General features: G+C 45.8%; 1 protein-coding gene across 1 annotated transcript in view; it reads left to right on the top strand.

Moving 5' to 3' along the window:
- Nucleotides 1-12456, top strand: part of ptgfrnb (prostaglandin F2 receptor inhibitor b) — a gene marked incomplete at its 5' end in the record, with an annotated part of 205345 nt that overhangs the window by 146313 nt on the left and 46576 nt on the right. Inside the window, one exon of the mRNA XM_056301121.1 lies at nt 3985-4092. Within this exon, the coding sequence (XP_056157096.1) occupies nt 3985-4092 (108 nt within the window). The remainder of the gene's footprint in view (nt 1-3984; nt 4093-12456) is intronic.

Below are 12456 nucleotides of genomic sequence, written 5' to 3'. Positions count from 1 at the left end.
GGTTTAGAGTTACAGTTGGTGTGGTTTCTGTGTGTTGGAAGTGGTTTAGAGTTACAGTTGGTGTGGTTTCTGTGTGTTGGAAGTGGTTTAGAGTTACAGTTGGTGTGGTTTCTGTATGTTGGAAGTGGTTTAAAGTTACAGTTGGTGTGGTTTCTGCGTGTTGGAAGTGGTTTAGAGTTACAGTTGGTGTGGTTTCTGTGTGTTGGAAGTGGTTTAGAGTTACAGTTGGTGTGGTTTCTGTATGTTGGAAGTGGTTTAGAGTTACAGTTGGTGTGGTTTCTGCGTGTTGGAAGTGGTTTAGAGTTACAGTTGGTGTGGTTTCTGCGTGTTGGAAGTGGTTTAGAGTTACAGTTGGTGTGGTTTCTGCGTGTTGGAAGTGGTTTAGAGTTACAGTTGGTGTGGTTTCTGCGTGTTGGAAGTGGTTTAGAGTTACAGTTGGTGTGGTTCCTGCGTGTTGGAAGTGGTTTAGAGTTACAGTTGGTGTGGTTTCTGTGTGTTGGAAGTGGTTTAGAGTTACAGTTGGTGTGGTTTCTGTGTGTTGGAAGTGGTTTAGAGTTACAGTTGGTGTGGTTTCTGCGTGTTGGAAGTGGTTTAGAGTTACAGTTGGTGTGGTTTCTGTGTGTTGGAAGTGGTTTAGAGTTACAGTTGGTGTGGTTTCTGCGTGTTGGAAGTGGTTTAGAGTTACAGTTGGTGTGGTTTCTGCGTGTTGGAAGTGGTTTAGAGTTACAGTTGGTGTGGTTTCTGTGTGTTGGAAGTGGTTTAGAGTTACAGTTGGTGTGGTTTCTGCGTGTTGGAAGTGGTTTAGAGTTACAGTTGGTGTGGTTTCTGCGAGTTGGAAGTGGTTTAGAGTTACAGTTGGTGTGGTTTCTGCGTGTTGGAAGTGGTTTAGAGTTACAGTTGGTGTGGTTTCTGCGTGTTGGAAGTGGTTTAGAGTTACAGTTGGTGTGGTTTCTGCGTGTTGGAAGTGGTTTAGAGTTACAGTTGGTGTGGTTTCTGCGTGTTGGAAGTGGTTTAGAGTTACAGTTGGTGTGGTTTCTGCGTGTTGGAAGTGGTTTAGAGTTACAGTTGGTGTGGTTTCTGCGTGTTGGAAGTGGTTTAGAGTTACAGTTGGTGTGGTTTCTGCGTGTTGGAAGTGGTTTAGAGTTACAGTTGGTGTGGTTTCTGCGTGTTGGAAGTGGTTTAGAGTTACAGTTGGTGTGGTTTCTGTGTGTTGGAAGTGGTTTAGAGTTACAGTTGGTGTGGTTTCTGTGTGTTGGAAGTGGTTTAGAGTTACAGTTGGTGTGGTTTCTGTATGTTGGAAGTGGTTTAGAGTTACAGTTGGTGTGGTTTCTGTGTGTTGGAAGTGGTTTAGAGTTACAGTTCGTGTGGTTTCTGTGTGTTGGAAGTGGTTTAGAGTTACAGTTGGTGTGGTTTCTGTGTGTTGGAAGTGGTTTAGAGTTACAGTTGGTGTGGTTTCTGTGTGTTGGAAGTGGTTTAGAGTTACAGTTGGTGTGGTTTCTGTGCGTTGGAAGTGGTTTAGAGTTACAGTTGGTGTGGTTTCTGTGGGTTGGAAGTGGTTAAGAGTTACAGTTGGTGTGGTTTCTGTGTGTTGGAAGTGGTTTAGAGTTACAGTTGGTGTGGTTTCTGTGTGTTGGAAGTGGTTTAGAGTTACAGTTGGTGTGGTTTCTGCGTGTTGGAAGTGGTTTAGAGTTACAGTTGGTGTGGTTTCTGTGTGTTGGAAGTGGTTTAGAGTTACAGTTGGTGTGGTTTCTGTGTGTTGGAAGTGGTTTAGAGTTACAGTTGGTGTGGTTTCTGTGCGTTGGAAGTGGTTTAGAGTTACAGTTGGTGTGGTTTCTGTGCGTTGGAAGTGGTTAAGAGTTACAGTTGGTGTGGTTTCTGTGTGTTGGAAGTGGTTTAGAGTTACAGTTGGTGTGGTTTCTGTGTGTTGGAAGTGGTTTAGAGTTACAGTTGGTGTGGTTTCTGCGTGTTGGAAGTGGTTTAGAGTTACAGTTGGTGTGGTTTCTGCGTGTTGGAAGTGGTTTAGAGTTACAGTTGGTGTGGTTTCTGCGTGTTGGAAGTGGTTTAGAGTTACAGTTGGTGTGGTTTCTGCGTGTTGGAAGTGGTTTAGAGTTACAGTTGGTGTGGTTTCTGCGTGTTGGAAGTGGTTTAGAGTTACAGTTGGTGTGGTTTCTGCGTGTTGGAAGTGGTTTAGAGTTACAGTTGGTGTGGTTTCTGCGTGTTGGAAGTGGTTTAGAGTTACAGTTGGTGTGGTTTCTGCGTGTTGGAAGTGGTTTAGAGTTACAGTTGGTGTGGTTTCTGTGTGTTGGAAGTGGTTTAGAGTTACAGTTGGTGTGGTTTCTGCGTGTTGGAAGTGGTTTAGAGTTACAGTTGGTGTGGTTTCTGTGTGTTGGAAGTGGTTTAGAGTTACAGTTGGTGTGGTTTCTGTGTGTTGGAAGTGGTTTAGAGTTACAGTTGGTGTGGTTTCTGTATGTTGGAAGTGGTTTAGAGTTACAGTTGGTGTGGTTTCTGTGTGTTGGAAGTGGTTTAGAGTTACAGTTGGTGTGGTTTCTGTGTGTTGGAAGTGGTTTAGAGTTACAGTTGGTGTGGTTTTTGTGTGTTGGAAGTGGTTTAGAGTTACAGTTGGTGTGGTTTCTGTGTGTTGGAAGTGGTTTAGAGTTACAGTTGGTGTGGTTTCTGTGTGTTGGAAGTGGTTTAGAGTTACAGTTGGTGTGGTTTCTGTGTGTTGGAAGTGGTTTAGAGTTACAGTTGGAGTGGTTTCTGTGTGTTGGAAGTGGTTTAGAGTTACAGTTTTTGTGGTTTCTGTATGTTGGAAGTGGTTTAGAGTTACAGTTGGTGTGGTTTCTGTGTGTTGGAAGTGGTTTAGAGTTACAGTTGGTGTGGTTTCTGCGTGTTGGAAGTGGTTTAGAGTTACAGTTGGTGTGGTTTCTGCGTGTTGGAAGTGGTTTAGAGTTACAGTTGGTGTGGTTTCTGCGTGTTGGAAGTGGTTTAGAGTTACAGTTGGTGTGGTTTCTGTGTGTTGGAAGTGGTTTAGAGTTACAGTTGGTGTGGTTTCTGCGTGTTGGAAGTGGTTTAGAGTTACAGTTGGTGTGGTTTCTGCGTGTTGGAAGTGGTTTAGAGTTACAGTTGGTGTGGTTTCTGCGTGTTGGAAGTGGTTTAGAGTTACAGTTGGTGTGGTTTCTGTGTGTTGGAAGTGGTTTAGAGTTACAGTTGGTGTGGTTTCTGTGTGTTGGAAGTGGTTTAGAGTTACAGTTGGTGTGGTTTCTGTATGTTGGAAGTGGTTTAGAGTTACAGTTGGTGTGGTTTCTGTGTGTTGGAAGTGGTTTAGAGTTACAGTTGGTGTGGTTTCTGTGTGTTGGAAGTGGTTTAGAGTTACAGTTGGTGTGGTTTCTGTGTGTTGGAAGTGGTTTAGAGTTACAGTTGGTGTGGTTTCTGTGTGTTGGAAGTGGTTTAGAGTTACAGTTGGTGTGGTTTCTGTGTGTTGGAAGTGGTTTAGAGTTACAGTTGGAGTGGTTTCTGTGTGTTGGAAGTGGTTTAGAGTTACAGTTTTTGTGGTTTCTGTATGTTGGAAGTGGTTTAGAGTTACAGTTGGAGTGGTTTCTGTGTGTTGGAAGTGGTTTAGAGTTACAGTTGGTGTGGTTTCTGTGTGTTGGAAGTGGTTTAGAGTTACAGTTGGTGTGGTTTCTGTGTGTTGGAAGTGGTTTAGAGTTACAGTTGGTGTGGTTTCTGTGTGTTGGAAGTGGTTTAGAGTTACAGTTGGTGTGGTTTCTGTGTGTTGGAAGTGGTTTAGAGTTACAGTTGGTGTGGTTTCTGTGTGTTGGAAGTGGTTTAGAGTTACAGTTGGAGTGGTTTCTGTGTGTTGGAAGTGGTTTAGAGTTACAGTTTTTGTGGTTTCTGTATGTTGGAAGTGGTTTAGAGTTACAGTTGGAGTGGTTTCTGTGTGTTGGAAGTCGTTTAGAGTTACAGTTTTTGTGGTTTCTGTTGCAGGCCCCTCCTTCAGCATATCCATCCTGTCAGACATCAGCAGCATCTATCCATGGGAAACGGGCAAAATGGAGTGCTCACTCAGCGTCTCTGGATCATCACCCAGTACTGGTATGGTACACACTCTCTCTCTCTCTCTCTCTCTCTCTCTCTCTCTCTCTCTCTCTCTCTCTCTCTCTCTCTCTCTCTCTCTCTCTCTCTCTCTCTCTCTCTCTCTCTCTCTCACACACACACACACGCACACACTTCAGTGTTAATTCATGAGAACTTGTATCGGGGGATGTCATTCAGGTCAATAAGTGGAAGTATCACACCATGACAGCACCACACCATCACACCACCACTCCAGCTCAACATCACACCACCACACCATCACACAATCACACAATCACACCACCACTCCCCCTCACCATTACACCACCACACCACCACACCATCACACCACACCATCACACCACCACACCACCACACATCACACCATCACACCACCACACCACCAGGGCTTAATTTGTGTTGGAGCAAGCCAGAGCATGCTCCGGGACCTCCCAGATTTGGACCGGCACGTATTTGATTGGCTCCGTCACCTCTTTCTCGTCACTATAAAAATCTGTAAAAAGCTTTTCTCTAATATTTAGCGTTATTATTATTTCCCATTGACATTTTTCGTAAATCGCTTGTTTGTCTACGTTTAATGCATTTTAAATCAGCTATTTTTTTAAGAGAGAGCGAGAGAGAGAGAGAGAGAGAGAGAGAGAGAGAGAGAGAGAGAGAGAGAGAGAGAGAGAGAGAGAGAGAGAGGAGGGAGACGTTAATTGCCCAAGTCACGCAGTGCAAGCCACGTCACAGGAGCTACTGACATTACCGCGATATTAGACTCACAACAACTCGCCGCCTGCTCTATCAAAAGCCATTGATTAGAAAGGGGCAAAAAGACAGTCACATTTGTTTAGTGTTTTCAGACCAGCAGGTCAGCCGAACTCTAAGAAAGCCAGGGTAATTTCGGAAGACCAACAAGGTAGGGCACAGCACAGCACAGCAGCAGCTAGCTAGCACAAGCCTGGCAGCACCTGCTTCTAGCAAACATGACGAGCAGGAGGAAAAAGAGGAGGAGAAGGAGCCAGAGGGCAACCGAAGATAACTTTTTTCAAGATGTACCCCTACATTCAGGGCGAACGGGTGATAGAACGTTGGATCAGAGGGCGTTTTTCAGAAGCCTGGCAAGGAATCTGGAGAAACGTATTGTAACGATTACGGATGAATAGGCTCGGCAGCCCTTGCCTAACAGGTCGGACCCTTTAGTCAGCTGGTTAACGTTGCGGCCCCGGCTGTGCGGCCCAGCCAGGGACGCCCTTCCCGAAGGAAAGGGGTGAGTTCGCACCCCAGCTGTGACGGTCCAGCCAGGGACGCCCTTCCCAAAGGAAGGGCACAATGTAACGATCACGGATGAATACGCTCGGTAGCCCTTAGCTAAGGGGTCGGACCCTTTAGTCGACTGGTTAGCGTTGTCACCCGCGGTGCGGAATACATGAGTTCGCTTCCCGGCTGTGACAGTCCGGCTGGGCTGCCCCCCGAATTAGCTGCAGTATTGTAGCGAATCCGGGACAGTATTGTAAAATTCGGGGAGTATTGTAGTATTGTAAAAGTCCTCTACCCACGACATTGGTCGGACGACCCTGGGGCACTGTTTGGGGAAGTTGAAGTTGAAAGACTGCCAGCAGTTTAGAATCGATGGCGTGCGGAGTGTCATTCGGGCATATAGAGAATCTAGGGACAATGGTGGGAAATGTGTCCCAGATGGACTGAAAGACCTCTTGGCAGCAGTCAACACTGTCCCCATCTCAAGTGCAGAGTGTGAGAGGGGCTTTTCCCAGACAAGCCTACTCTGCACCGCCAACGGGTCATCTCTTCGCACATCCACCATCTCCACGCTGCTCTTCCTTTGCCTTGCTGGACCACCGCTCACCCTGTTCAACCCCATTCCATATGTGAGGTCACGGATTAGGAAAGGACACAGAGCTGCACAGGACACTAGGAGTCAAGTAAGAAGCAGGGAGGAGGAGGCTGAAGGCTCCACTGATGTTTTGGACAAATAAATAAAAGGTACTTTTTAAAAATGTTCTCAGCAGTGTTGTTAACTGAGCCTTATAGTTTTGGGATGGTGATCGGTGTATCAGGCCAGATTGTGTACTTCAGGCGCCATAGCCTATATGCATTGTATGCTGGCAAGTTGTTTGATGTTATTTGCCTAAACATTTTAAATGTTCTTTGGCTCGGCATTAACTTGACGAACCTTGCTACTGTGCGTGTGACTACTGCCTCGTTGTCACGTCAGATTAGGCTAGGCCCGTCTATTTAACAGAAGCAACAACAACGTTATTGGTCGAAAAGCACGTGACTATTGCGGAGCTGTTTCAGCATCATGAAAAGCATCGTTTTGTGCATTTTTAAATTACGTTCCCTGACTTTCTGTCTCACCCCTAACCTGCCGGAGCAGCGCCTCTCAGTGCTCCGGGACCTCCTCATTTACAACTTCACCACTGCATACCACTTCACCACCACTTTATCACACCACCACACTATCACACCACCACACAATCACACCACCACACCACCACACAACCACACCACCACACAACCACAGCACCACACCATCACACAACCACAGCACCACACAATCACACCATCACACCACCACACAACCACAGCACCACACAATCACACCACCACACAACCACACTACCACACCATCACACGACCACACAACCACACTTCCACACCATCACACGACCACACAACCACACTTCCACACCATCACACGACCACACAACCACAGCACCACACTGTCACAGCACCACACCATCACACCATCACACCACCACACAACCACACAACCACACCATCACACCATCACACCACCACACCATCACACGACCACAGCACCACACCATCACACAACCACAGCACCACACCATCACACCACCACACCATCACACGACCACACAACCACACTTCCACACCATCACACGACCACACAACCACACTTCCACACCATCACACCACCACACAACCACACCATCACACAACCACACCATCACACCATCACACCACCACACCATCACACGACCACACAACCACACTTCCACACCATCACACGACCACACAACCACACTTCCACACCATCACACCACCACACAACCACACCATCACACCACCACACAACCACACCACCACACCACCACACCATCACACGACCACACAACCACACTTCCACACCATCACACGACCACACAACCACACTTCCACACCATCACACAACCACACCATCACACCACCACACAACCACACCACCACACCATCACACCATCACACCACCACACCATCACACAACCACACCATCACACAACCACAGCACCACACAATCACACCACCACACCATCACACCACCACACCATCACACAACCACAGCACCACACCATCACACAACCACAGCACCACACCATCACACCACCACACCATCACACCACCACACAACCACACCACCACACAACCACAGCACCACACAATCACACCACCACACCATCACACCACCACACAACCATAGCACCACACAATCACACCATCACACCACCACACAACCACACCATCACACCACCACACCATCACACCACCACACAACCACACCACCACACCATCACACCACCACACCATCACACAACCACAGCACCACACCACCACACAACCACACTACCACACAACCACAGCACCACACTGTCACAGCACCACACCAACACACCATCACACCACCACACAATCACACCGCCACACTATCACACCACCACACAACCACACTACCACACCATCACACGACCACACAACCACAGCACCACACTGTCACAGCACCACACCAACACACCATCACACCACCACACAATCACACCACCACAGTGTCACACCATCCCACCACCACGATTGTATTTTGCAAGTCAGCAAATCATTTACACTGATGTCAGCACAGGAGAATGCAAGTTACAGCTATAACTATGGATGTACTGGGCCAAACGATGACCGTCACCACAATCTTCACCTTGAATGATGCCATCCTTCTACCTATCCTTGAGACCTTATGTCAACAAAGTCATAATAATAGTAATAATAATGGTAATTATAATAATTATAATAAATTTAACTTATATAGCGTGTTTCTAACACTCAACACTTTACAATAAATGGGGTGAAACGAGACAACAGATAAACATAACACAATCATACAGGGGTGGATTGGAAGGGGGATAATAATAATAATAATAACAATAATAATAATCATCATCACATTTATATAGCGCTTTTCTAGACACCCAAAGTGCTTCACATTGAAGGGGGTAGCCCACTTCAACAACCACCAATGTGTAGTATTCACCTGGGTGATGGACGGCAGCCGTTTTGGCACCAGAACGCTAACCACACGTCAGCTTGAGGTGGTCATGACTGACCATAGGAGGCTTGGCTCGCCGTCTATAAGAGCATCTGGGCGAACATGTCTCTTGTCTTGCCTGGAACGTCTCAGCCCGTTCTGAGTGACAAGAGATGATGATGGTTATTGTTCAGTCTCATAGATCTATGGCTATAGCCATAAGTTAAGATCTATTTTGACCTCACTCAGACCGTCACCATGGTCTTCACCTTGAATGACTCATACCATCAAGGTCACGAGGAATGGAGGACTCCACACCATCACTCCTTCGTCCAGCAGCTGAGAGTACAGCAGAACCCAGTGGTGCCTGTGCTGCCACGTTGACTCAGTAAAATCGAGAAAATGTGCATGGAGCACCCCATGATACTGCTGCACAGATCTCTGCAATAGATAATCCTCTTAATGCAGCCCAGGAAATGGTCATACTTCTAGAAGAGTGTGCCACAAGATAACCAGGGACAGGAAGATTCTGTCCATCATAGGCATGAGAAATGGTGCTGACCAGCCAGTGTGACAGACGCTGTTTAGCCACAGGAAAGCCTAATTTGTTATCATCGTAATGAACAACTGTGAGTCTGAGCATCTCAGGGACTGAGTGCATATCAAGTAAGGCCTTAACACCCTTACTTGCTATGTTGTCCACAGCAGAGACCGACTCCTGCCGAAATGAGCTGATTTCAATCACTTGGTTTACTCTCCGGTGGTTTACTACCTTGATGAAGAACGAGGGATTCGGCCACAACGTCACACCAGTGCCCTCTGCCTTCCACTTCGAATGACAGACAATGCATGTAATTCACTGACTCTCTTGGGTGAACATATCACCAAGAGGAACAACGTTTTATGAGAGAGGAACCTAAGGTTTGCATTCTCAATAGGCTCATAAGGGGCTTGAGTAAACAATCATAACACCAAGGGAATATTCCCTGATAGAGCTCTTAGCATCCTGCCTGGCTGCAGGTGGTATGTGCCCTTAATGAACTGAGACACCAAGGAGTATCTTCCAGCTGACATTCCTCCTACTGCCTCAAGCAAGCAGAAAATGACAACTGCATACACCTTCATAGAGCTAGATGTGCTTCCTGAATCCTAGAGTGACTGGAGAAAGCATAAAGCCATGTGAATAGAGCATTTGGCTGGGTCTAGCTGCAGTCAGAGAACTACATCCTCAGTAGCCTGTCATCCCTAAAAACGACATTAATTGACTCTTAGCGAAAGGTTTCGGAATTTGAGGATGTCTTCCACTCATTTTGAGCTTAGTGTTTTACCTTCTTTCTTTTTTTTAGAGATATCATGTCCTAGAAAAGTGACTTTCCTGGACAAATTGCTATTTACTCAGACTGGCCTTGTGGCCCTGCTCTGCCAGATGTTTTAGCAGTGCAATGGTACTGCTCTCGCAAACTTGTTTTGTTGATGAGCTAATCATTAAATCGTCAACATACTGTATCAGTGCTGTGCTGGAAGAGCTAACATCTCCAGACTTGCATGCAAAACCTGTGAGTAGACTGCTGGGGTCTCAACATAACCTTGTGGCATCCTGGTCCACATATGTTTTAGCCTGAAACATGAACGCAAACCAATACTGAGAGTCTGGGTGCACATGGGTACTGCTGCATTTACTGTTCATAAATCTTGCATGAATTGCCACTCTGCTGGCTGATTCTGTGGCCTATCTTTTAACTGGAAAGACAGGCGTCCTCACTGGTGAATGAGCACATGGAATAATGACTCCTGCTGCCAGCAAACTGTTAAACACTGGTGTTATACCTATTGCTGCCTCTAGTTTGAGTGGATATTGTGCTTGACATGGATGGTATGTGCTATTGGGTGTCACATGGTTCAGCCCCTTGAACTAACCCCACATCGTAATTATCCATGGCCCATAAAATTTGTGGCACTCCTTGCAACTTTGGTGACTCAATATTTAACTGAGGAAAATATCCCCACCCCCTGAAGTTGAATTTACTGCTCTATGCTAAATGCACAATCTGTCTCCCATAAAAGCGCTCTGAAATGGGCATCTATATGCTTATATTCGGGGTGAGTATTACCCTCCTCCTCCTCTAGTTATATTCGAGGTGAGTATTATACTCCTCCTCCTCTAGGCTCCCTCATGTGGTCTTGTGAACACTGAACAACCCACAGCCCTCAGTCCGCCCACTGGATGTCACATGTTTTCTCTAGAGGCACGTGTGGTGTTGAGATATACTCCCAGTGGAGCTGGGCTACGGCGGGGGTTGGCACTAACGTCAATGCACACATATTATCATCCCAATACATCCAATCACTAGTCAGAAGATCGCTGTCTTGCCCTTGCCTTAATCAAACTTTCTCAAACGTCCTATCAACTCTTTCACTTACACTGTGACAGTCAAATCAGACTCCTGCATTTACATATGCTATGGTGACACATATCTGTGCTATTTTTGAGCAATTTGGAGGCTGTCTATCTTGGCGCTTACGGCGGCAGATCCCACCGATATATGTACAGTGGCTTGCCATGCTCTAATTGTGCATCCTGAGCTGGGACATTTGACTTGAATTCCTTCCTCTGTACAATGTGACACCAAGCCCAGCGCACACATCACATCTCTGGCCACGACATTTACAGGGCAACATTTGTAGTGCTCGCAGTAATCAGGTCCTTCTTTTCCATGTAAATATACTCATTACTGAATATTACATCATTTATTATGGAGAAGGCAGTCTCTTGTGGGCTTGTTTAGATGTATTTGTGTCTAACTTGAATCAACTTGTCATATATCATTAAAAATCTTTATCACCTACAGCTGATAAATAATAAGATTGTATATAATGATGAATAATTGATAGATAATAAGATATAGTTGGTGTAGTTGAAGTAAACTGTGTGGCAACACATGTTGATTCACTACTGGATGACTTTTTGGTAAATTTTTAACACACTTCCTGAGAACAGGAAGTGGATAAATCTGGACAAGCTAAATGAATAACACCAAGAATGTCAGAGGTGTGGTCTCCCAGGTGCACTAACTAATCCTGTTGCCGTAGGCTACATGTAATTACTAAAGTGGTCCTGGGAGTTTTATTCTGCGAAGGTGTGGCGCTTTGGCTGGTTTCAGTTGGACAGCAGCCAGCCCCCAGGTGTTTTCCTCATAAACTAAAGTCAAACATGAGAATAAGACCAAAGGACATGAGCAAACAGGAGGTAACAACAAGCAGCAATAAAAATAAAAACGGCATGAATAAAAACAAATATCAAACATTTCCGAAAGCTTTCACAAGGAGAAACGTTTTAAGAAGAGTTTTAAAAGAAGTTTTAAAGAAAAAGAAGCAGTAATTACAAATTACATGACCACTTGAATGATTAACATATGAGCTGCATAAAATGTAATGACGTTTACAATATTGGAAAACTACTAGCTTGTGGCAGCATATCACGTTACAACCAGTTGGTGGCAGTGTATCACATTCAGCTAATTTATCTAATTGAATTACTCATTGACTGTCATAACTAATTTAACATGTTTTTATTTCGGCATATTCGTTGGCAGGCCAGATAGAGCACTTGCGTCTAGCCTGCAGTCCATATGTTGTGCATCCCTGATTTCTATTATCCCATTATTTATAATAATAATAATAATAATAATAATAGTCTTTATGTGAATAGCAATTTTCAAAACAGGTCATCATAGATAAGAGATGACCCACACGCAGAATCACCGAGCAGAGGCAGGAGTCAGTAGAGGCAGGAGTCACTGACCAGAGACAGCAGTAACTGAGCAGAGGCAGCAGTCACTGAGCAGAGGCAGCAGTCACTGAGCAGAGGCAGGAGTCACTGGGCAGAGGCAGCAGTCACTGGGCAGAGGCAGCAGTCACTGGCCAGAGGCAAGAGTCAGGCAGAGGCAGGAGTCACTGGGCAGAGGCAGGAGTCTCTGGGCAGAGGCAGCAGTCACTGGGTTAAGGCAGGAGTCACTGAGCAGAGGCAGGAGTCAGCAGAGGCAGGAGTCACTGAGCAGAGGCAG

This window comes from Lampris incognitus, chromosome 21, assembly GCF_029633865.1.
Source record: "Lampris incognitus isolate fLamInc1 chromosome 21, fLamInc1.hap2, whole genome shotgun sequence".
Taxonomy (NCBI): domain Eukaryota; kingdom Metazoa; phylum Chordata; class Actinopteri; order Lampriformes; family Lampridae; genus Lampris; species Lampris incognitus.
The sequence above is the reverse complement of the archived record's forward strand: the minus strand, read 5'-3'. Positions and strand labels throughout refer to the sequence as shown.